Source organism: Bos mutus, chromosome X (genome assembly GCF_027580195.1).
Source record: "Bos mutus isolate GX-2022 chromosome X, NWIPB_WYAK_1.1, whole genome shotgun sequence".
Classification (NCBI taxonomy): domain Eukaryota; kingdom Metazoa; phylum Chordata; class Mammalia; order Artiodactyla; family Bovidae; genus Bos; species Bos mutus.
Genome location: NC_091646.1, coordinates 27967023 through 27989611, shown reverse-complemented (window position 1 = coordinate 27989611; position 22589 = coordinate 27967023). Strand labels below are relative to the sequence as shown.

At 39.6% G+C, this 22589-nt stretch overlaps 1 protein-coding gene across 2 annotated transcripts in view; it reads right to left on the bottom strand.

Moving 5' to 3' along the window:
- Positions 1 to 22589, bottom strand: part of DOCK11 (dedicator of cytokinesis 11) — a 161609-nt gene that overhangs the window by 79860 nt on the left and 59160 nt on the right. For both annotated transcript variants that reach the window (XM_070365836.1, XM_070365837.1), the window contains exons 5-10: positions 22422 to 22491; positions 21193 to 21288; positions 7905 to 8039; positions 5326 to 5503; positions 4843 to 4922; positions 3268 to 3351 (exon numbers count right to left, since the gene is read on the bottom strand). In XM_070365836.1, the coding sequence (XP_070221937.1) occupies positions 3268 to 3351; positions 4843 to 4922; positions 5326 to 5503; positions 7905 to 8039; positions 21193 to 21288; positions 22422 to 22491 (643 nt within the window). The remainder of the gene's footprint in view (positions 1 to 3267; positions 3352 to 4842; positions 4923 to 5325; positions 5504 to 7904; positions 8040 to 21192; positions 21289 to 22421; positions 22492 to 22589) is intronic.

Genomic DNA, 22589 nt, shown 5'->3' with positions numbered 1-22589 from the left:
AAGCCAAGAAACACAAGAATTTTTCTCAATTGCCTGAGTAATTCAAGCCAAAACAGGTATTGTGCCTGAAGAGTCTTAGATAATTATAGCTGTTCTGACCTTGACTGCGTCACTGACAAAACTCCCCTTAAAAGGGCCTAAAGTATAATATTTGTACCTGAAAGCATAATTTTTTCCCCTAGAGTCTATTTATCTACAAATGTGTGGGACTAGACAGCTCCCTCTTGAACACTTATCTATCTGTGGAGCCAGCAAAGGCAAGTCATTGCCATGGAGATCAATTCTAATTTCCGCCCATTTATCTGCTCTCCTTTCGAGCTTACTCAGACAGTGGAATGTGAAAGAAAACTGGACTAAACCACTCCAGCCCCCTTTCTCTTCTGAGGCCTGTGCGTGCAAATGTGGGGACATACGGCCTTCTCTAGGAGTTCAAAGTCAGAACCATCTCCTTCAGTCAGTGTTTCTTTATTCTCTACAGTCAGTGGTAGAAAACTCGTCTCTGGACACTGAACTCTGACCATAAGGGAAGGTTGATATTATCGGATGGCCTGCCTACCTAGAAATGTACACACAACCTGGATTTCTCTGTGGTAAAATTGGCCTTCCGTAATTAACACTGAATTCAATTTTTGCTCAAACTTTCATCTCAACTGTAAATTTTTCTCTCACTGTAGCTCACTGATAAACAAACATAAAATCAGTTCTGCTGCATGACCACAAAAACACTACACCACAAATTTTTTAAATACATTGGATGGAGTTTCAACCACAGTCAATTGGCTTCTTTGTATACAATCAAAGAGTCTGACATGTTCAATTAGAGTGCAATCAAGATGGCGGGGGGGGGGCGGTGCACGGGACAACAAGTGAATCAAAGGCTCAGACATGGCTCAAACAAGTAAATTTCTGAATTAATATCTTAGAACTAACATTCCCAAGGCCTGCTATACACTTTCTGGAAAAAAATTATAGAACTTACACAAATAATATAATAGTGCTATGGGGGAAAAAAGATGAAACATTTAAAATGAATTTTCCCCAGATAATTTTATTTTTTCATGTAGTATTTTTATTAAGGAAAAACTTCTGCATTATTGATAGACTACATACTTTTTCCATTTCAGACTAAAAGAATTTTAGTTAGAAAAATGTTTGAAGCAAAAGAAACACAATCTATCTTCCCAAAATTATTTTATATTTTATTGCTACATATTCACCGAGAAAAAAACTATAATGCTTATATAATGCATACTATTTAAAAATTCCATAGATTTTAATTAGAAATCTCATGTAGAAAACCCCTTCATGGATCACAGCCTTGTCATGGCAAAGAGGCTTGCGTAACTCTGTGAATCTATGAGCCATGCCATGTAGGACCAACCAAGACAAACAGGACAAGGTGAAGAGTTCTGACAAAACGTGGTCTACTGGAGGAAGAATGGCAACCCACTCCAATATTCTTGCCACGAGAACTCCATGAATGGTAGTAAAAGGCAAAAACATATGAAACCAGAAGATGAGCCCCCCCAGATCAGAAGCTGTCCAATATGCTACTGGGTAAGAGCAGAGGGCAATTACTAATAGCTCCAGAAAGAATGAAGAGGCTGGGCCAAAATGGAAACAACACTCAGCTGTGGATATGTCTGGTGGTAAAAGTAAAGTCCAGTGCTATAAAGAACAATATTGCATAGGAACCTGGAATGTTAGGTACATGAATCAAGGTAAATTGGAGGTGGTCAAGCAGAAAGAGGATGGCAAGAGTGAACATTGACATTTTAGGAATCAATGAACTAAAATGGACGGGAATGGGTGATTTAACTCAGATGGCCATTATATCTACTACTGTGGGCAAGAATCCTTTAGAAGAAATGGAGTAACCCTCACAGTCAACAAAAGAACGTGAAATACTGAGACATTACTTTACTGACAAAGGTCTGTATAGTCGAACCTATGGTTTTTCCAGTAGTTGTGTACAGATGGAAAAAGCTGGACCATAAAGAAAGCTAAGTGCAGGAAAATTGATGCTTTTGAATTGTGGTGCTGGAGAAGACTCTTGAGAGTACCTTGGACAGCAAGGAGATGAAACCAGTCAATCCTAAAGGAAATCAATCCAGAATATGCATTGGAAGGACTGATGCTGCAGCTGAAACTACAATACTTTGGCCACCTGACACAAAGAGCCAACTCATTGGAAAAAAACCCTGATGCTAGGAAAGATTGAAGGCAAAAGGAGAAGGGGGTGGCAGAAAATGAGATGGCTAGAATGGACATGAATTTGCTCAAACTCTGGGAGACAGTGGAAGACAGATGAGCCTGACTTGCTGCAGTCCATGGGGTTGCAAAGTGTCAGATAGTACTTAACAACTGAACAACAATATGTAGAAATACTGAAAAGAAAACCAAAAGATTCATCTTCCCTCAAGTATTTTATTTTCTTGTGAAGTATTTTCCATTAAGAAAAATATCTGTAAAATTTAGACATGGTAGAAGTTTACCATTTTTAAAAATTGGTAATTTAGTTGGAAAATATCATGGAATTACCTAAATCAGAAGAAAATATGAAAAAGAATAGATACATGTATATGTATGACTGAATCACTCTGTTGTACACCTGAAACTAACACAACATTGTTAATCAACTATACACAAATATAAAATATAAATTAAAAAATAAAAGGTAAAAAGAATCATGGAACTAAATATTAACTACATATTTAGTAGTATCTTAATACTAAAAGTGCCTCACTCTCGTGAAAGAGACTAAAATACACATGTGCACATAAATTTGCACTTTCCTGGATCGCTTTCCCTCTGAAGTGAGATTAAACCAGACATGAAAATTATCCCAGTTCTACAGGCCTACATCAAAAATGGAAAATAAACATGTCTCATATGATGTGGTGTTCCTTATACTATACATTTTCACTGATACTGGATCACAATTGTATTTAATGTGTTAAAAGCACTGAAACCATTGTTAAAGATTCTTTAATTTATTGACTTTGAAGAGTAAGATGAAGTGAAAACAATATAAAGAATTGAGAGGAATATATATATACACACACATATATACAGTTCCAAACTATTTGTATATTTTCAGCCCTCCTAGTGAAATTAGTTATTAAGCTACCTATTCAAAGCAACCAAGACAAAAAAATATAAAGCAATAAATATATGCCCAGTAGTTCAAAAATCAGTGATTTAAACATTTCAGACACTGTTTATCTGAATAAGCAACAATTATTTAAAGCAATATATCATTAATACCTGAACTTCTGAATCGAAAGAAAAGAGATTCTGTCTTCCATCTCCTCTACTGAGCTTGTTTAGTTGTTCAGTTTCTCTTCCATACTAAAATTGAAACAGACAAATATATATATATATATATATATATATACACACACATATACACGTGTTGATCATTACTTCATTTCCTTCAAAACAGTATTAAATGCCATTTAATGATCTAGTTTATGAGAAACTAGCAGCTTGACACAGCTTCAAATATACACTCTTCTCCACTTCCAAGTACTTAAGGTGGATACAGAATGCTTGCTGTGCAGAGTTACAGTCACAGTTACAGTTACAGTTACAGTCGACCTGTGCTATTAATCAAGTATTTACACTTTCTATACACTTTTTTAAGACCAAGAATATTATTCAACCCATAGTACAAAAAAGAAATACAAGAGACTTGTGATATAAAAGAGAATTAACAAGAGAACTAATCCATGGTGCTACTCATCCATGATATATATAATATATATATATATAAATCCATGAGTATATATGTTACATATATATATATGTATATTATATACAATTCTGATTCTATCACTTTAGGAAAAAAAAAAAAACATAATGGGCTCTATGGTCTGAAATAACAAAGACTCAAAAGAGAACACATTAAAATCTACAGGGGATCATGAGTGTGTTTCAAAATTTTTGAAAATATATTAACATTGAAGCTTAAGAGAATGGTAAATTTAAAACAGAAAAAAGTAACATCTAAATCTGTATAAGTTAATAGCTCAGGAGGAGGAATAAAGCAAAAATATAAATAGGTTTGGCAAGGATTTAAATGGAGAAATAGGGTATAACCTCCTAATCTAGTATAGAGTCCACAGAATAAAATATGTAACCTAGTAAGACAGACATGATAATCACCTCTACACTTTCAAAGCGGGCTCATTTCAAACACCAAAGAACAGAGTAATCAACACAAATGATGTCTGTTAACCAAAATCCTTATCTGATAAAATTATTCATATACATATAGATAGGCATTCACATACAGACAGACTCTGATTTTCATATGAAATTAACATATACAAACAATTAGACTGAATATCATGTTCAATCTGCATCAATAGCTCCTTGAATGAATAATATTTAGTGTATGAATGACATATAGTAATTAAACTGAATGTGGAGAAGGAAATAGCAACCCCCTCCAGTATTCTTCCCTGGGAAATCCCATGGACAGTAGGAGGCTGGTGGGCTACAGTCCATGGGGTCCTAAAAAAGTCCGATATGACATAGCGACTAAACCAGAACAATACACTTAGTAAGAAATAGCAGATAAAATTAATATTCATAAGAATCTAGTAGCATTTCTTGGAACCTAGGGAAAAAAAATAACACTTTCCAAACTGTTAGTTGGTACTGAGCAGGTCCAACCTGAGCAGTGTACTTGTCTTTTGTAATCTCTACCTGTTTCACTAATTTGTTGCGATTTTGAACTTAGAAATGACATTGCCAAATGGAATCCAGCATTACAGCCTTAATATGCAGGATTAACACTGTCTCACTTGAAGGTAAGTTGTAGTAACAAAGGTGTACCTTCATCAGTTCCGGATGCATGCTCCTTTCCAAACTGGCCATGATGTTCTCGGCTTTTCCTTGGCTGCTAGGTTCATCATCTGAAAATTCATTAAAAGCAGATGTTCTAAACCATGCAGACCATTAACAATCACCTAAGAGGAATATCCTAACTATCTCTCTCTCCCACCCCAATCTCTCCTACTAGATTTATTACAAAGAATTTTGATTATGAAAGCACTGGGAAAACTTTAATGGACTTTTGAAAATCTGCCATGAATCCCCTATCTGTTTTCAGTCTGGTTATATTTCACATGTCAGAGCCAATGGAACATCAACTCTTTAAAAAAAAGAAAAACCTATCAACCTCCACAGTCACTTTTAATGAAGAAGTAGGTCAACCCTCACGAATAAGAGTTCCATATTCACCCTACACAAAGGACATTCCCATGGATTAAACACGAGGGCTTTACCTCAATAACGAATTATTAAAAAAATTCTGACCTTGTGATATTTCCACCGTCTCCTTTTTCTCTTGCACTAAACTGTCAGTATTGATTTGAATAATCTTTTTCAAAGTTATCAACCATTCCTCCATTTCCTGCTCAGTTTCAGCAGCCAGATAATGGCTATACTTATCTAACATCTTGAGTTCAAAAGCATGACGGCGCATTTTGGGGCACTGGAGGGAAAAAAGAAGAGGTATGTGTTCAGTTAGTTTAGTTACCCTTTTAATACTAGATTTCATTAGTTTATTTTTACCTCAGCTCAGCACACATGTATGTCAATACTTTCATGAAATAATTGCTTCTTTCAACAAGGAACAGAAATTCCAAGACAATGTAAAGACCATGTCAAACATCTTTTTTATTCCCCTTAGTATTGAGCACTGGAGAAGGAAATGGCAACCCACTCCAGTATTCTTACCTGGAGAATCCCATGGACAGAGGAGCCTGGTGGGCTGCAGTCCATGGGGTCACGAGAGTCGGACACGACTTAGCGACCAAAGCACCACCAGTATTGAACATGGAAGTATAAGCACAAAGCTGATATAAAATACTACATGTTGAGTGGGTATTATCATTTAAGGCCTTCTGACATCCTTCACATTTAAATAATCAAACTAACTCGACAAAAATAAGCCAATGTTTTACTATTTCCACCCTGCTGGAAGTTTTCCTGACATATTTATAGATTTTCAAAAGCAGTCCTTAAAAACAAGCTCAAATGTGACCTGAAATAAATCTGGTAGCTGCTTTATATCACACCATAAAATACAATATCGCTATCTAGTTCATTTTCATCACAGTATGAAAGAAGTATAAAAGAAGACTGTAGTTGGTTCATATTAAAGTGTGGTTTTCAATAAAAATGATGGAAATGGCCTAGACTGAATCCTAGCACACAAGAAAAGAAAAGCCTCTTCCTTTCATCAAACATGATGACACCTTCTTTTATATTACCGCTTTCTCTGTCATGACAAAAGAAGTCTGTCCCCTGCTCTCAAACCTCAGCCTTAATTTCAAGGAAGGCTCATGAATCAATAATTTTCCACTGCATGGTCATTATTCAGGAAGGATCCAAGAAAGTCCCTCCTTCTCATCTTCAAAGTATAGTAAAGAATGATTAAACTGCTGTAGCAAGTCCTAAAGATTTATATATTTGAAAATATTTGGGAGGAGGGAATCATAAATAGAGGAGAAATCAGAGCCTGGGAGCCCCAGTAAAGGAAGGTCAAACTGTACTAGAGCTAATTGAGAAAATGTGGGAATTGTATGTGCCTTCTTCTTTCCAGAAATATAAGAAAGCTGTCACACATATATATTGGGTTGGCCAAAAAGTTTGTTCCGTTTTCTGTAATGTTACAGAAAAAAACAAATGAACTTTTTGCCAATTCAATGTATAAAAGAAGGTACCTTCTATTCACATAGATCATTGTATATTATATTTTAAAGTGTTTTTTCATTTGCTTCTCATGATAATCTCACTTAATAAAGTGAGGAGATATTATTAATCACACTTTACACCTCTGTAAACTAAGATTCAGGTAGGTTGGGGGTGTTGAACCGACATCTCCTGCCTCCCAATCAACGCAGTGCCCCTTCTAGTCGACCAGGCCAGGCTGGCTCTGTAGTCTTGGCTCCTATTGCTTGGTCAATCAACTTCCTACTTAATCATCTCTCTGTCCTCTCCTCCCCACCCTGTACATACTAACCCTAACATCCATGCCCCCTCAGTGACTCAAATCAGCAAACATGTATTAAGCCCCTACTGTATATACAACTTACCTAATTATTATAAGGGGCTTGGACATGAATATGACATGGTCTCTATAATGGAACAAGGAATGGGAATAATTCAGCACAGTGGTAGCACAGGGGAGCTGGAGCATAGTTCCACTTAGTGGGAGTGAGTGTGAGGAAGAAAACAAAAATGTTTTCATGGTACAAGGCCCATTTGAGCTAAGTCTTAAAAGATAAGGTTCAAACAGGAAGTATGTGCTGGGCAGAGGAACAAATATAAGAAAGGCACATGTGTGTGACACTCTGTGGAGTGCTTAGCCTGGAGTGATGAGAGCACAGAATGTATGAGGGGGGTGCCGGGGGTGGGGGTGGGGGGTTAGTAGGAAAAGTCAAATCACCATGGGCCTGCAATGCCCTGGTAGGATCTTTAGAGCTCACTCTGCAAGACAGTAAATCAAGAGCCAAAAGGTTTTGAACAGACGAGTGAAGGACCCCATCTATATCTCAGGAAGATGGAGTGGAGCATGGCAACGCAACAGAAGGCAGAAGACAAGACTCTAGACAAGAGAGGATAAAAGAGAGAACAGGAGGAAGACAGTGAGAATGGAAAGAAGGTGAGGGATTGAAGAGGCACTTTGGAGCAGACTCCAGAGGATCGCGAAAGCACTTGAATGGCAGCACAGAGGGAGACTGGGATTCTGAAGAGGATTCCGAGTGTCTAGTATGCACGTTTTGATAGGTGGAGAGGCAATTCATCAAGGCAGAAAAGTACTGAGGTTCTTAATAGATCAACAACCCTCTTCCAGAATGAGAAAGAAATATTACCTCCATGAGCCCTACCTGAACAACATCGATGCAAGCATCCAAGTAGATGCAACCTTTAGATTCTTTTGAATTTTTCTCATCTTTATAGGAATTGAGAATATACGAACCATCAGGAAGCTGAGTTAAGTAAAAATACCGTCTCTTGAACACCTATGGGGGAAAAACCAACAATGACACATTTGTTACATATACACGGCATCTGAACAAAACACCTTGATGGGTTTGCCACAGACATTATATCCGGATAATTTGCAGACAACTTGGAGAAGTCATTAGGAATCAGCATGATCTTCACTTTCTTAAGATGGAGAGCTTGAAGTCAAGTGGTTTAACTCTCAGCCAAGTATCTGGAGAAATTTTAACTCTTTATAGTTTATAAAGCATTTATGTATATGAATCACTATCCATTTCATTACAGCATCCTTTTCCTGTTTAATTGCAAACCATAACTGGATTCTTATTATTTCATTCACATCACTACAAATCCAAGTTGTATGTATATATACAGTATATATATACTTATATGTACATTATATATATATATATATATATATACGTAATATACACACACACACCCTGTATCATGTACTTATATCTCACCTGTAGACCTTACTGCACTCACTTATGCTGCTCCAGGGTCCCTATTCCTGAAAGTCCAGCTTAGAAAGTACTCACAGGGAAACACTGAGCACCACCACTTGCTACAAGTTGCTGCTGAAAGCCCTGTAGGCTGAGAAGTGCGTTAAAAGGCCCAATGGGATTAGCCCATCCATTTGAAATCAGGGATTAATAGTAAGGAATACCCTTGCTACAACTCACAGTGAAATCCACAGGAATTGGAGAAGAGCTGGAAGACAGCCTGATGCATTTATTCTTCCCTCTGCATGTGTGCATGCTCAGTCGCTTCAGTTGTGTCCAACTCTTTGTGACCTTCTGGACTGTAGCTCTCCAGGCTCCTCTGTCCATGGGATTTCTCCAGGCAAGAATACTGGAGTGGGTTGCTGTGCTTCCTCCAGGGGATCTTCCCGACCCAGGGATCAAACGCACATCTCTTACATCTGCTGCATTGGCAGGCAGGTTCTTTATCACTAGCACCATCTGGGAAGCCCCTCTGGGCTTCCTTGGTAGCTCAGTTGGCTAAGAATTTACCTGCAGTGCAGGGGACCCCAGTTTGATTACTAGATCGGGAAGACCACTCCAGTCTTCTTGGGCTTCCCTGGTGGCTCAGTTGGTAAACATCTGCCTGCAATGCTGGAGAACTGGGTTCGATCCCTGGGTTGGGAAGATCCCCTAGAGGAGGGCATGGCAATCCACTCCAGTGTTTTTGCCTGGAGAATCCCCAAGGACAGAGGAGCCTGGTGGTCTGCAGACCATGGGGTCACAAAGACTCAGATGCTGCCTCTCTATTCTCCCTTAAAAAGAGTCTTGGACCTGCTGAAGGAGGTGGGAAAGGGGGATTCAGAGCTCTCTGATTCAAAGTCTGTGGCAGAAGCCACAGACTGCAAGATATGTCTAGCATTTGTTATAGTAAAATTCCCCAGGACAAGAGATCTAAAATGATTTCAGGGTGGGAATGGGGAGACAGACTAGGAAATAGCCTCTTGATGATCCTATTGAAGAAATGCATTCCTATGCATCTTGTCTTACAGAAGTCAGTTTTCAGATTTAAGCCTGCTGTTTTCAATAACCCATATGACTATCCAGTATGATCTCTGACTATTTTAAGAACTTTAATTAAGGAAAGAGTAGTATTTGGCAAGATTATTCTTGAAAACTACTTAACTTCTGGCAAAGTATCCAAAATATCAACAATTTATTTCTCTATGGCATGAGTAGGCAAAATATAAAAATATGTTAAACGGCATTTCCTTTAAGGAAAACCAGTAAAAAAGAAATCATATGCTTGTGGTTATTTTTGACTTGTTCAAATACCATTGATTTTGGAATGAATGACAAAAATATACCAGTATGAGGAACACCCTAACAGGTTAGACTGGTAAATGCTTATAGCATCTATTTCAGAAAGGGGCTGTGTGGGCTATATGGAATCAGTAGAAAGAAGTTCAAGCAGAAAAATACCAGTTTGGATGCCAATCAAGTAAATATTACTGTTTTACAAAGGTATAAAAAGTATGTGTGTGTGTCTCTGTGTGATCTCATTTTACCCACATTTAAGTTTACTGCAACTGTAACTGAAGAAATCTAGATCCATATACAAGGAAAAAGTTAATCATAAAGGTCATTATATATGTGTCTGTGTATATATATATTGCTTATTTTTATGACAATAGTTCATATCTGTTATTAAATTGATGGAACCAGACCTAAAATGACACAGTTCAAAATTTCACATGAACAGAATACTACTTCTTAAAAGTTATCACAAAAACTATGTATGATAAAAATAAATTTTCCAGGCAAACCTAGATCAGTCTTCTGGACTCTGTGGGAGAGGGAGAGGGTGGGGAGATTTGGGAGAATGGCATTGAAACATGTAGAATATCATGTATGAAATGAGTCGCCAGTCCAGGTTCGATGCACGATACTGGATGCTTGGGGCTGGTGCACTGGGACGACCCAGAGGGAGGGTATGGGGAGGGAGGAGGGTTCAGGATGGGGAACACAGGTATACCTGTGGCGGATTCATTTCGATATTTGGCAAAACTAATACAATATTGTTAAGTTTAAAAATAAAATAAAATTAAAAAAAATTACAACCAGATTAGAATCTGAACCATGGTCAACTCTACTCAAGGTTCATAGACTCAGTGGTACAGTCTATAGAATCCACTGGCAGAGTCCTTAACCAGCACCAGAGGAAATAAAGATACAGAGCAAATCAGTTGTGGCACAGAGTCAAATTATAGCCTGCAAAATTTGTTTCATGTACAGCTGCCTCACCAAGCAAAGACGCTTCATGGCAGCCGGCACTTCCAATATTAGCAAGGCACGATCATTACAATAGAGATGGAAAGGGATCTGAAATTACAGTCAGTCAGTTCCTGTAACACTGCAATTATGTCTAAATGTGACACTGAGGTAGGAATGTAGCTTGCAGATCTGGGAAGAGAGCAGATGCCTGGAATCGCAGATCTTGAGTCTCACCCAGCACTCCTGCTCCCCAGCAGTGCAACTGTCCTCACGACTTGCCTCGGTTGTAAAGCGATGGGATCAGACTACATGATCTGTAACCTCCTTTTTTTTCATTATCTACATATAACTTTATTGGAAATGAACAAATAACATACCTGCCTTCCCAGCTGGGGGCCACAATGCCCAAGTGATTTCCTACACAGGCTTAAATCATACAGTCTGCACAGTAAGGAAGTTTCTTAAAGTCATTTCTATAGACATCAGACTGTCCCCACAACAGATCCATAAGATCTCTAAGATTTCTTTTCATTCAAATATTTTATGATATATGTTGGGTCTCAACTTCTGGGAAGCTTTTAAGATACTTTTCAAAGAAGAAAGGAATATCTTAAATCTCTCAGTTCAGTTCAGTCACACAGTCATGTCCAACTCTGCGACCCCATGGACTGCAGCATGCCAGGCTTCCCTGTCCACCACCAACCCCTGGAGCTTGCTCAAACTCATTTCCTTTGATTTGGTAATACCATCCAACCATCTCATCCTCTGTCGTCCCCTTCTCCAGCCTTCAATCTTGCCCAGTATCAGGGTCTTTACCAATGACTAAGTTCTCCGCATCAGGTGGCCAAAGCATTGGAGCTTTAGCTTCGGCATCAGTCCTTCCGATGAATATTCAGGACTGATTTCCTTTAGGATTGACTGGTTTGATCTCTTGCAGTCCAAGGGACTCTCAAGAGTCTTCTCCAACACCACAGTTCAAAATCATCAATTCTTCAGTGCTCAGCTTTCTTTATGGTCCAACTCTCATATCCATACATGACTACTGGAAAAAGCATATCTTTGACTAGACAGACCTTTGTCAGCAAAGTAATGTCTCTGTGCTATCTAGATATGTCATAGCTTTTCTTCCAAGGAGCAAGCATCTTTTAATTTCATGACTGTAGTCACCATCTGCAGTGATTTTGGAGCCCAAGAAAATAAAGTCTATCACTGTTTCCATTGTTTCCCCATCTATTTGCCACGAAGTGATGGGACCAGATGACACAATCTTCAGTTTTTGAATGTTGAGTTTTAAGCCAGCTTTTTTACTCTCCTCCTTCATTTTCATCAAGAGGCTCTTCAGTTCCTCTTCACTTTCTGCCATTAGGATAGTATCATTTGCATATCTGAGGTTATTGATATTTCTCCCAGCAATCTTGATCCCATCTTGTGCTTTATCCAGCCTGGCATTTCGCATGATGTACTATGCAAATGAGTTAAATCTCTCATATGGAATCAAAAGGGAAATCAGAAACATGACTTTATAAATTTATATAAATGTGGGATTCCCCAGGTGGTGCTAGTGGTAAAGAATCCACCTGCCAATGCAGGAGACATAAAAAACTCAGTTCGATCTCTCGGTCAGGAAAATCCCCCAGAGGAGGTAATGGAAAACCACTCCAGTATTCATGCTGGGAGAATCCCATGGGCAGAGGAGCCTGGCAGGCTATAGTCCACTGGGTTGCAAAGAGTTGGACATGACTGAGCATCTGAGCACAAAATATACTTATTTATTTGGCTGTGCCAGGTCTTGGTTGCAGGATACAGGATCTTTAGTTAATGGCATATGAACTCTTAGGTGCAGCATGTGAGATCTAGTTCCCTGACCAGGGACTGAACCCAGACTCCCTGCATTGGGAAAGCAGAGTCTTAGCCACTGGATCAACAGGGAAGTTCCAGAAACATGACATTTTTTAATGTTGTTATTTAGAGTACAGGTTTACCTTGGTATTTTTTTCCATTTTGAAAAGAAGACAGCTGTTAAAATAATGACTATATAGAACAGTGGTAATTACTCTATATCATACCTTTCATCTGATGGCCTCAAGTTCTTTGTAACCAGGAGCTAATTTTTTTAATGTCACTTGGGGATTAGCGTCTTTATCCACATGTTATCTAACAGCAAACTAAGAGACTAAGAACTCACTCAAGTTCACATGGGCAAGGCGATGGCAGAACTAGGATCACAATCATAGGACAATGACAAAAAATCCTGCCCAAACCTTCCAATGGCTTCCCATTGAGATTAGAATAAGACCTGAAATCCTCCCTATAGCCTGGGATGACGTGCATGCTCTGGCCTTGGGTTACCTCATGGACTTTATTTCTAATTATGCAGCTACACTGGCTTACCTGCTGTTCCTCAAACAAAAAAGTGTCCTTTGGACCTTTACGCTTTATGTCCCCTTGGCCTGGAAGTCTCTTCCCCCACATATCCACAGCTTCTTTCAGGTCTTCGCTTGACTCTTACCTCCTCTGAAAGGCTTTCTGTGACTACCTGCCCTCGTGGCAGCATCTTATTTTATCTTTTTCATAGAATCATCACTATTCAAATATATCTTATTCATCTATGTATCTATTTGCTGTCTCTTTTAAAACGATTAAGGTCCACATCTCATCCACAGCTATAGCCCTAGTACCTGAGACAGTGCCTGGAACGCAATAAAATTTTGCAAAATGAATGAGGAATGAATGAATAATTCATTCCCCAGTGCAGATTCTCCAGTGGTTTCATACAATAGAAGGGTGTCTCTCTGTAATGTCCATATTCTTCTTCCTCTTCTCCCATTTTATTATGTTTCCTAGATGGTGAACACAGCTGAAAATTCCCCACTTAACTCAGTGAAAAGCATGAATCCTGACCAGTGGCTTACCCAGACCACCCAGAAGAACAAAACAGAGTTAGCCAAAGGAGATTATTCTCTGGCATCAGGTTCTGCCAAGTATCTTGAAGGCCCTGAGCTATTCAGAGAACAACCTTTTGAACATTTACCCCACACGACCCTTTCTGGAGCAGGAACAAAGGGTTCGGGTTAATTCAATGATGGAAAGCAGGGAGGTTTGAGCACCTAGTATTCTCAAATTAGGAGAGCCTTTTATCATTTTACGTAACAAATCTCAAGGGTGTTTAACCTATGTGTGTTCCCTAGAGGGTAATTATGTACTGTTAAATTCAATGAACCAGGAGCCCTGAGAAAGGATGGTCCGAAGGCTTTGTTAAAGTTAGGTGGGCCAGGAGCAATGTAGAAATCAGGAGGGGGAAATTTACCTGACTCATCTCTCAGAATAGGGAAGAAGAGGCAGCGAGGAAAAGAAGAAAGCAGGAGAATAGGAGACACACTGGGTCTGAGAACTATTCAAAGCAAAGATGAAAGAAATAATGGGGAAGAAAATCCCATAACTTATCAGAAAATTGAGTTGCCGTTAATGACACCAGACTGTTGGGAACGTCACCCTGCTAAAGCACCCCTACCCATAGGTTGGCAACCTAATATATCACTTATGACTCTCTACCATATTATTTTACAGTCCTACCAGGTTTTAATATACTACATAGGTGTACCCTCTGGACAACTGGTTAAAAACCAAATAGCTTTACTTACATAATTCTATCATATCTGGGCCCTGGAAAATTTTTTTAACTATTTAGTTTGAAGCAAAGTCTAAAAAGAGGGGTCTACAACCCACCCTTCTCATTAGAGACAAATTAATTTATTGTCTTTCTTGGGGCATGTCATGGCCCTGCTCAAATTTCCAATGACCCCCAGTTACCCACATACGTGGTAAGGCTCCCATGCCTGATCTGACATTCAAGGCACTCCCACAGCCCTATTAATAATATAAAATAATACCGATCTGTGACATCTGTGGAGTGCCTACTACATTACAGTTCTGACTAAGTGCTTCTTTCATATCAGTGAAATCCTCATAATGACCTTGTGTGGTAATTACTATTATCATCTCCATATTGCAGCAGAGAAACTGAGGCCCGAGGAGAGAGCAGAGGACCAAATCAACTCTATTTCCCATGACTAGCCAACTTCACCTAATATACTTGCCCTGTACACACTGCCTGCCATGCTCACCTCCTTTCTGATTCCCTTCCTTGACGTCCCCACCCCCTTTCCTGGTGGTCCAGTGGCTGAGACTCTAAGCTCCCAATGCAGGGGGTCTGGGTTTGATCCCTGGTCAGAGAACTAGATCCCACATGCCACACCTAAGAGTTCGCGTGCCACAACCAAACATCCTGCATGTCACAACGAAGATCGAAGATCCCGCATGCCACAACTAAGACACAGTGCAGTCAAATAATTATTTAAAAAATAAAAAAAGCCCCTAATAAATGGTTTTAAACATTCACCAATGAAGAGAGAAAAGGAAACATTAAAAAAACAAACTAATTAGTGAGAAATCCCTTACCCATTAAATAAGTGTCATCTGTTTGTCAGCTGTGAGAGATGGACTGGAAGACTTGAACATACAAGGTATTAGTGTAGCAAAAACTAAAAGCTTCCCTCTACCTCTGTTCCAATAAACACAGTGACCTTGGCCTCCCAGCAATTATTTTAATTTCATATGTGCTTTTTTAGGTAAAATCCTCTTTTGATTTGTTGTTCACCCAGTGCAGAAGGCAAAAAGCCCTCCTCTAACAGTGAAAGAATAAGTGAGAACTCTTAGGCTCTGCTTTGTGCAAAAAGAAAGGGCACCAGAACTGAGTCATACATCAAGCAACTGAACTTGCAACCCCGATAATGTACCCAGACACTTCAATGTTTAATTGCTAAGAACGGAGAGGAGGGAACTTGAGGAATGTGACCAAATTGAGCCAAGAAGATGCCTAAAGGTGGGTGTCCCAAAGGGTTGGCCAAGAATCTGCAACAGATTTTTTTTTTATGAAAAACCACAGTCAAGATCAGATTCTTCCTTATTCCATATCATTATATCCCTCAGGAAAAACAGTTCTGAATACCACAGGAAGGTCATGTCCAATATCAGAGCTATCTAGTCCACACTAAATTCCTTCACTGATATGGAGAGATGCTGAAAAAAGCAGATGTCCCTAGCAGCTAGCTACTTGGGAAAGAGAGTATGGACGTTTCCGTGATGACTGACGCTTCTGCCCAAGGGATCATTTATTGTCTTTGCTATCTTTAAACTGCTCTCCAGAACTTTCCCAGGAACTGAAGAGTAGCAATGGGGTGTGTTCTCATGATCTAGAAGGTACAAATTGAGGAAATTAATCACCTATGACAAAGCTTGTCTTGTTTTAACATGAACACTGAGAAAAAAGCAATTATGAGCTGAGTGAAGTGGTCACTGTGCCCAGACAACCAACAGAACTTCTGGGAGAGCTACAAGCTGCCAGCATCTGCCTCCATGAAAGGACATGCTCAGGCACCAGATAACTGTGACTTGGGGAGGGACACATGTCATTAGCAGCTCTCCTGTAGCTTGGGTTCCTCAGAGCTAGTTCTCAGCCAATAACAGGGAAGCTCAGCAAGCACTTCTGGGGAAATGAGAATTGTAGAAAATGGTGCAGACTATATCCCGTCTGACCTCACTGGCAGAAAGGTGGATACTGGGGAAAATACAAAGATTTATTCTCTAAATATGGGGTCTTCCAATCTTTCAATAGGAAGAGCTCAGCTCAGTTTTCACCAGACCTTTTTCCCTAGAGACCATCCATTGCCTTCAACGTTCTTGCAAAACTGTCTGGCAGCTAGCAAGGGAGGCTGAACTTTCTAAAGCAGCTCATGTACAAATTCCTTGGGCTACATTATTCATATTGCATTAGAGGTCATGTGCTTGCTTTCTCAAAAGCCCTTATAAAGTAGGAGTCTTCTGATTCTCTTTTATCTACTGGACTTTGTGGAGTCTTTTCTAACCCCCTTTCCTTCATTTTTTTTTTCTTTCTACCTTCTCACGTGATTCTATTTCTTCCTTCCTGGCTATTAGATGGCCTTATTTCTGAGAGGCAACATGGCCAGGAAAAAGACTCAGACTTGTTGATAAAAATAGTTTTAAAGTGGTTGTGCATAATTTCAAACAATCTAAAGGACTGATTCTGCATAGCTTTTAAAATCCAAAAATTTTTAAGTGAATAAAGATCTGTAAACTTCACCTCCCTCTGAAAGATACCCAGCTGCCCTGCTTTAATCCCCGTCATCCACAGAAGGCTCCGCCAGCCAGTGTCAAGACACAGCGCATCAAAGACATGCAGATAAAATAGGAGGGCAGACACATGGCTCCCATAGGCTGTTATTTGCCAATGAGTCATGATTAATACCCAGAGCCTTCTGCTGTAGCTTCCTGGTTAGCCTGCTGTGAATTTGCAGGGGCTGTCAACACGCAAATTTTCTGATAGAAAAGGTTCTTTGGTCTCAACTCTGCAAGCGCTAGCCCTGTGGTGAGCTCATTATTGAAGCCACCAAAGCCTGTCACCAGCATGGGCTGGAGTTCCTAGCAAGCAGGGGACTCTGCATGTACCGAAAGTCAAACTACCAGCAGGATCGGGAAAATGACTCAACCAACAGCATACCTGAATCATCTTCCCATTCACTCAGGAGAGGAATTAAAATTCTTCATGTCAAACATTGGCGCAGTAGAAAGAGATATATAGAATTTTCCCTTTCAGAGTGTCTCATAAACTCTAGCCCTCCACCTCAGTTCTTCTGTCCTCTGCCTGAGCCAATCCAGGCCTGATGTGTATGATCCCCCACCCTGTACAGGGCACCTAGGGATACAAGCCTGAGGCCTCCAGTGCATCTCAGTTTATTGGCCTGTACTTCTGCTTTGGCCCTCAGTCCAACTTTAGCCTGACGACTATAAAACTGCTACCCACGCCCCATCCTCCCCCTGCCTGTTTCATACACTCACACACCCTCTGTTTATGTAGGGAGAAAGAGTACAGTAAACACTACGAGTTTCCACTAATTTCAACGATGCTAAACTAAATTAGAGTCAAAGTACAATTTTTATAGGAAAAAAATATCTTGGTGAAATCCTTCAGATACCTTTAACTGAATCTGGCTGGACCTTCCTCTCATGCCCAGTCTAGCCATGAGAAAATCTGGAAATCCACTACTTATTGCTATGGTTTTAGGAGGTAAAAACCAGAAGAACATAGATTGTATATTCAGCTCCCAGAAATCCAAAATGGAGACTCAGAATCCATAATAAAGAAGAGCTGGGATAAATGAAATCCATAACCTGAGACAATTCCCAAAGCTCATTATGGCCTTTATATTTCAAATTATTCCCCACTCATTTTTTTAAAAAGAACTGTGTAGCACATATGACCAAATTAATTTACTCTTCTTTTCCTTTCTCTGCTTACTGTTTGGTAAAGGTTTTGAAAAGAATAGGTGTTTTTATGTTATGTGAATTACATCTCACTTTTGCAAAAAGAAGAAAGAAGTGGTAAAAATATGAACAGCTGGGGATAAAAAAAAAAAAGGGAGGGGGGAAGCAAAGAGCCTAGCTCAGCAGCAGCATAGAAATGATTAGCCGGAAACAAACAGCAGCTGTCCCCTTCAGCCAGGCCACGTGGTTACCAGGTCATCTCAGACCCACGACCCACTTCATGAATTTATGGTTCCTGCCTGGCCTTTGTAAGTAGTGGAGTTTTAAACCTCAGGGGGAGATGATACAAAAGCTGAACAATCAATCTTTGACTAACTGAGTGAATTGCTTTTCTATTTCCATTATAACAAGTTACGATAAATTTAGTGGCTAAAAACAACATAAATGTACTATCTCACAATTCTGAAGGTTAGACATCTGACATGGCTCTCACCAGGCTAAAATTAAGGTGAGAGCAGAGTTCTGCTCCTTTCTGAAGGCTCTAGGGGACAATCCACTTCCTTGCCTTTCCCAGCTTCCAGAGGCTGCCCGCATTTCTCGGCCCTTCCTCCATCTTCAAAGCCAACAACATAGCATCTCTCTCTGACTCTGCTTCTACCCTTACATCTCTTTCCCTAACTCCCCTCTTTTGCTTCTGTCTTCCAGTTAAAAGGACCCTTATGATTACATTGGATAATCCAGGCTAATCTCCCTACTAGCTGATTGGTGATTTTTTAAACTCCCCTTTGCCATGTAAGGGAACATTTATAGATTCCAGGGATTGGGAATGGATGTCTTGGCAGCGGGGTCTTTATTCTGCCTACCACATCAATCTGTAGTTCATGAATTATGGTAGAAAATTTGAAAGCATACACCTTTTACGTAAGACAACTGCATTTGCATTTATAATATATAAGCTCCTTAAAAAGTAATACTGGGGCTTCCCTAGTGGTCCAGTGGTTGAGACTTTGCCTTCCAATGCATGGGATGCAAAGTCTATCCCTGGTCGGAGAACTAAGATCCCACATGCTGCAGAGCAACTAAGCCACATGCCACAACTAGAGAGCACACAGACCATAACTGCGTCCACACTTTAACTAGAGAAGCATGCGTGCTGCGACGAAGCGCCTGCATGTGCGATGAAGACACAGCAGAGCCAAAATAGAAAAAACTAAAGAAGAATTTCTTTTTTAAAAAAGGTATATGTAAAACAAATTATAATTTAGTCATTATAAGTGGAAGTGTTAGTCGCTCAGTCATGTCTGACTCTTTGTGACCCCATGGACTGTATGGACTGTAACCCACCAGGCTCCTCTTTCCATGGAATTCTCCAGGGAAGAATATTGGAGTGGGTTGCCATTTCCTTCTCCAGGGGATCTTCCCAACCTAGGGATGGAACCCAGGTCTCCTGCATTGTAGGCAGATTCTTTACCATCTGAGCCACCAGGGAAGTCCCAAAGTCATCAGACTAACTCACTACTGAAACAAATCCTGTGGTGAATAGTTCTGTAAAGATATTAACTCCCTGATGTCTTCTTTTAGGAGTCCAGATTTTCATACATTTACTTAATGTTGGACTAAAGCTTAAGTATGGGTAAAGCATTTTAATATTTTGAGAAGTTAGGGGAAGAGAGTGGAATCAAAAACCATAGAACCATTTTCTAAGAAACTGCCCAGAATTATCACCTTCACATGGACATTTCTGAACCTGATAACTCTGATAGGAAATATAATAAAGACTTGAATCTCACTCACTCAGCTAGGGAGCACCAACAACATGCTGATTAAGATCACAGGCTCAGGCATCTGCCTACCTAGGTTCTGATCCTACCTCTGAAAACTCGAAGCTATATGACTTTGGGTTAATCACTGAATTTCTTTGTGCCTCACTTTCCACGTGTCAACCAAGAATAATAATTTTACCTGTATCTTAGGACTGCCATGAGGATTAAGAGATACAGAACGTGAAACATTCAATATGGTGCCTGGCGCAGATCAAGTCATCAATAAGTGGATTTTCTTATCCTCACCACGTTCCAATGCACAGGTTTAGGTGCAAAAGACATATAGGAAGTATTCTGCAACTTAGATTCATTATTTTCAGCACTTGAAAATGAAAGTGAGAACAGGACATAACCACTAAATGGAAAGCAACAGGCAAAATATTAAATTAAGATAAAACTGGAGTCTTCCCTTGGTAGACACCCATGGTTTCTGCTTGCAGGTTATGTGCAAGATAGAATGACCTTTTTTACTTAAAGGAAGTGTGAATCACCCTCAGCAAACCACATGATGTGATATTGAATATCCAAAAGAACAGTTATATTTGGTATCAGAGAATAATTTGGTTTTCTGCTCAGAATCTTCAAGTAGCTTGTTAGTTTTACCTTTGGATTGTAATGGCTCTCCACTGCCTCCTGAACAAAAGCCAACTTCATGTCTGAGGCATTCATGGCAGAATTTGATCCCTCTCAAGTTTCTAACTTCATTTTGCACAAACCGCATGCATAAAGTTGCTATTCTGGCCAAAGTACAAAACTCTAGTTCTGACAGGACTAAGGTAAGCCTTGGTATAGTAGCTAATTTGGTATGTTTCTTAAATCTAGTTTGGAGGTTTCTGCAGGCCAAGAATACCGTCTTAGATATCCATACATTTTCCCCATTGTGATCGGCATAGAATGAGCAACTAATTAAATTTGGTAAAGAAAGAGAGTACCCTATTCTTCTACTCAATTTACATTCATTTCCACACAGGAACCTTTGATGCCTTTTTTGTTTCAAAGCTATTTTCTTCACTCAACTGACAGCCTCCTTTTCAAACACCCTGATTCAGAAGATAATAATTACATTTCTTTAAAAAGGTACGCTTCTAAATTTATCTAAGGTTCCAGAGTTCTTCAATTCCATACTTCTGTGAGAATCCTCTCACTAAAGAATTTTTTTTGCTGGGGCTCCTTGCTAAAAAATTTTTAAAAATAAATATTGCTTCCAGAGAGGCTAGTCATGGCACTATCCTTAAAATGATGAAATGATAATAATAACTACTTCCTACCTTCATGGTAACTGTGATGGTGCTATTTACATTGGCTTTATGCAACCAGCCTTGTTTGATCACACCACCCTTCTGAGAGCATAAAGATGATGAATCCTGAAACAGAGGGAAAACCATCAGTGAAACAGCAGCTGGCCCATTATCTAATCAAACAATTGGGGAGCACAAACTAGGCCCTGCCGCATTTTGCAAAGCATAAAGCTCCCTCTCCCTGCACCCCCCACTCCCCCTTGAAGATGCCTGATTAAACTTGAAATTGTTAATAACAGGATGAAAGGCTCTGTGCTGAGAAATGGAATATTGCCTGCTGTATCAGTAGACAAAGGATGTCAAAGTCAACAGCAATTGCAGCCACCAAGGATGGTGAGCTGGTGAGCCCTGAGAGAACCCAGAGAGGAAAGAATACCTGCCATCTAGCAGCCATCAGACTGCAGCCACTCCCTGCATTAAACCCTGAGGAAACTCAGGATACTGGCTCCAGATAGCGGAGGTATATATCAAAGGAATGATGTCAGTGAGCCCCGACTCTTGCATCTTCCTATACATAGAAAAGTGCTAAATTCCTTAACTTGGTTTTCTTTAATTAACAATCATCTTTTGATGTTCAAAATTCCTGCCCTTCATCACAAAACTTCTAAATAACCTGGCTCCACCTCTTTCCTCCACTGAGCAGTTCTTTCAGGGTTACTTGAGATGCTGCCTCCCAGACTTGAAGTCTTACAAATGTCGACTGAATAAAAACGTAACTCTCAACTTTTAGGTTGTGGATATTTTTTAAGTCCACAGTGCCATGCACACAATAGACACTCAATATTTACTGAATCATATGGGCTGTCTTGTGGGAAAGTCTTCTACATTATGTAAATGGTCAAACTTCACCTCAAAATGTCATAGACATCTGGGTCCTCTGTTCCAAGAGGGATCTATCAGGCAGGAGAGTCCATATGAATCACCACACCACATGCCCAGTGCAGGAAAAGCAACTCCACAAGTGTGTCCCACAGGTGGGAAAATGGGTTTATACACACATCACAGCCCATTTCACTTTATTTTTCCTAAACTCCATTTGGAAATACAACAATGTTAAATTAAAAAAAAAAAAACACTCATTAGCTTGAAAGTTTGCTCCAGATCATTCATAAACAATTCTTTCCCTCATCTTTTCTCAGAGAAATCTCTCTCAACACAAGGGACCTTGAAGAAGCCAGTGCAATTGCCCCCATCATTACCTCATCCTTCTCACAGTCCTCATCAATCTCAAATACATGATTGGGAATCTTTTCTGGTCGCAGAGACTTGCTGAAAATACAAAAGAGTAGTCTTAGACACTGAGCAGAATACAAAAAAAGAAACCAAATCAAGATGAGTAGACTTCTTTCTTTCACAACCAAGAAAAT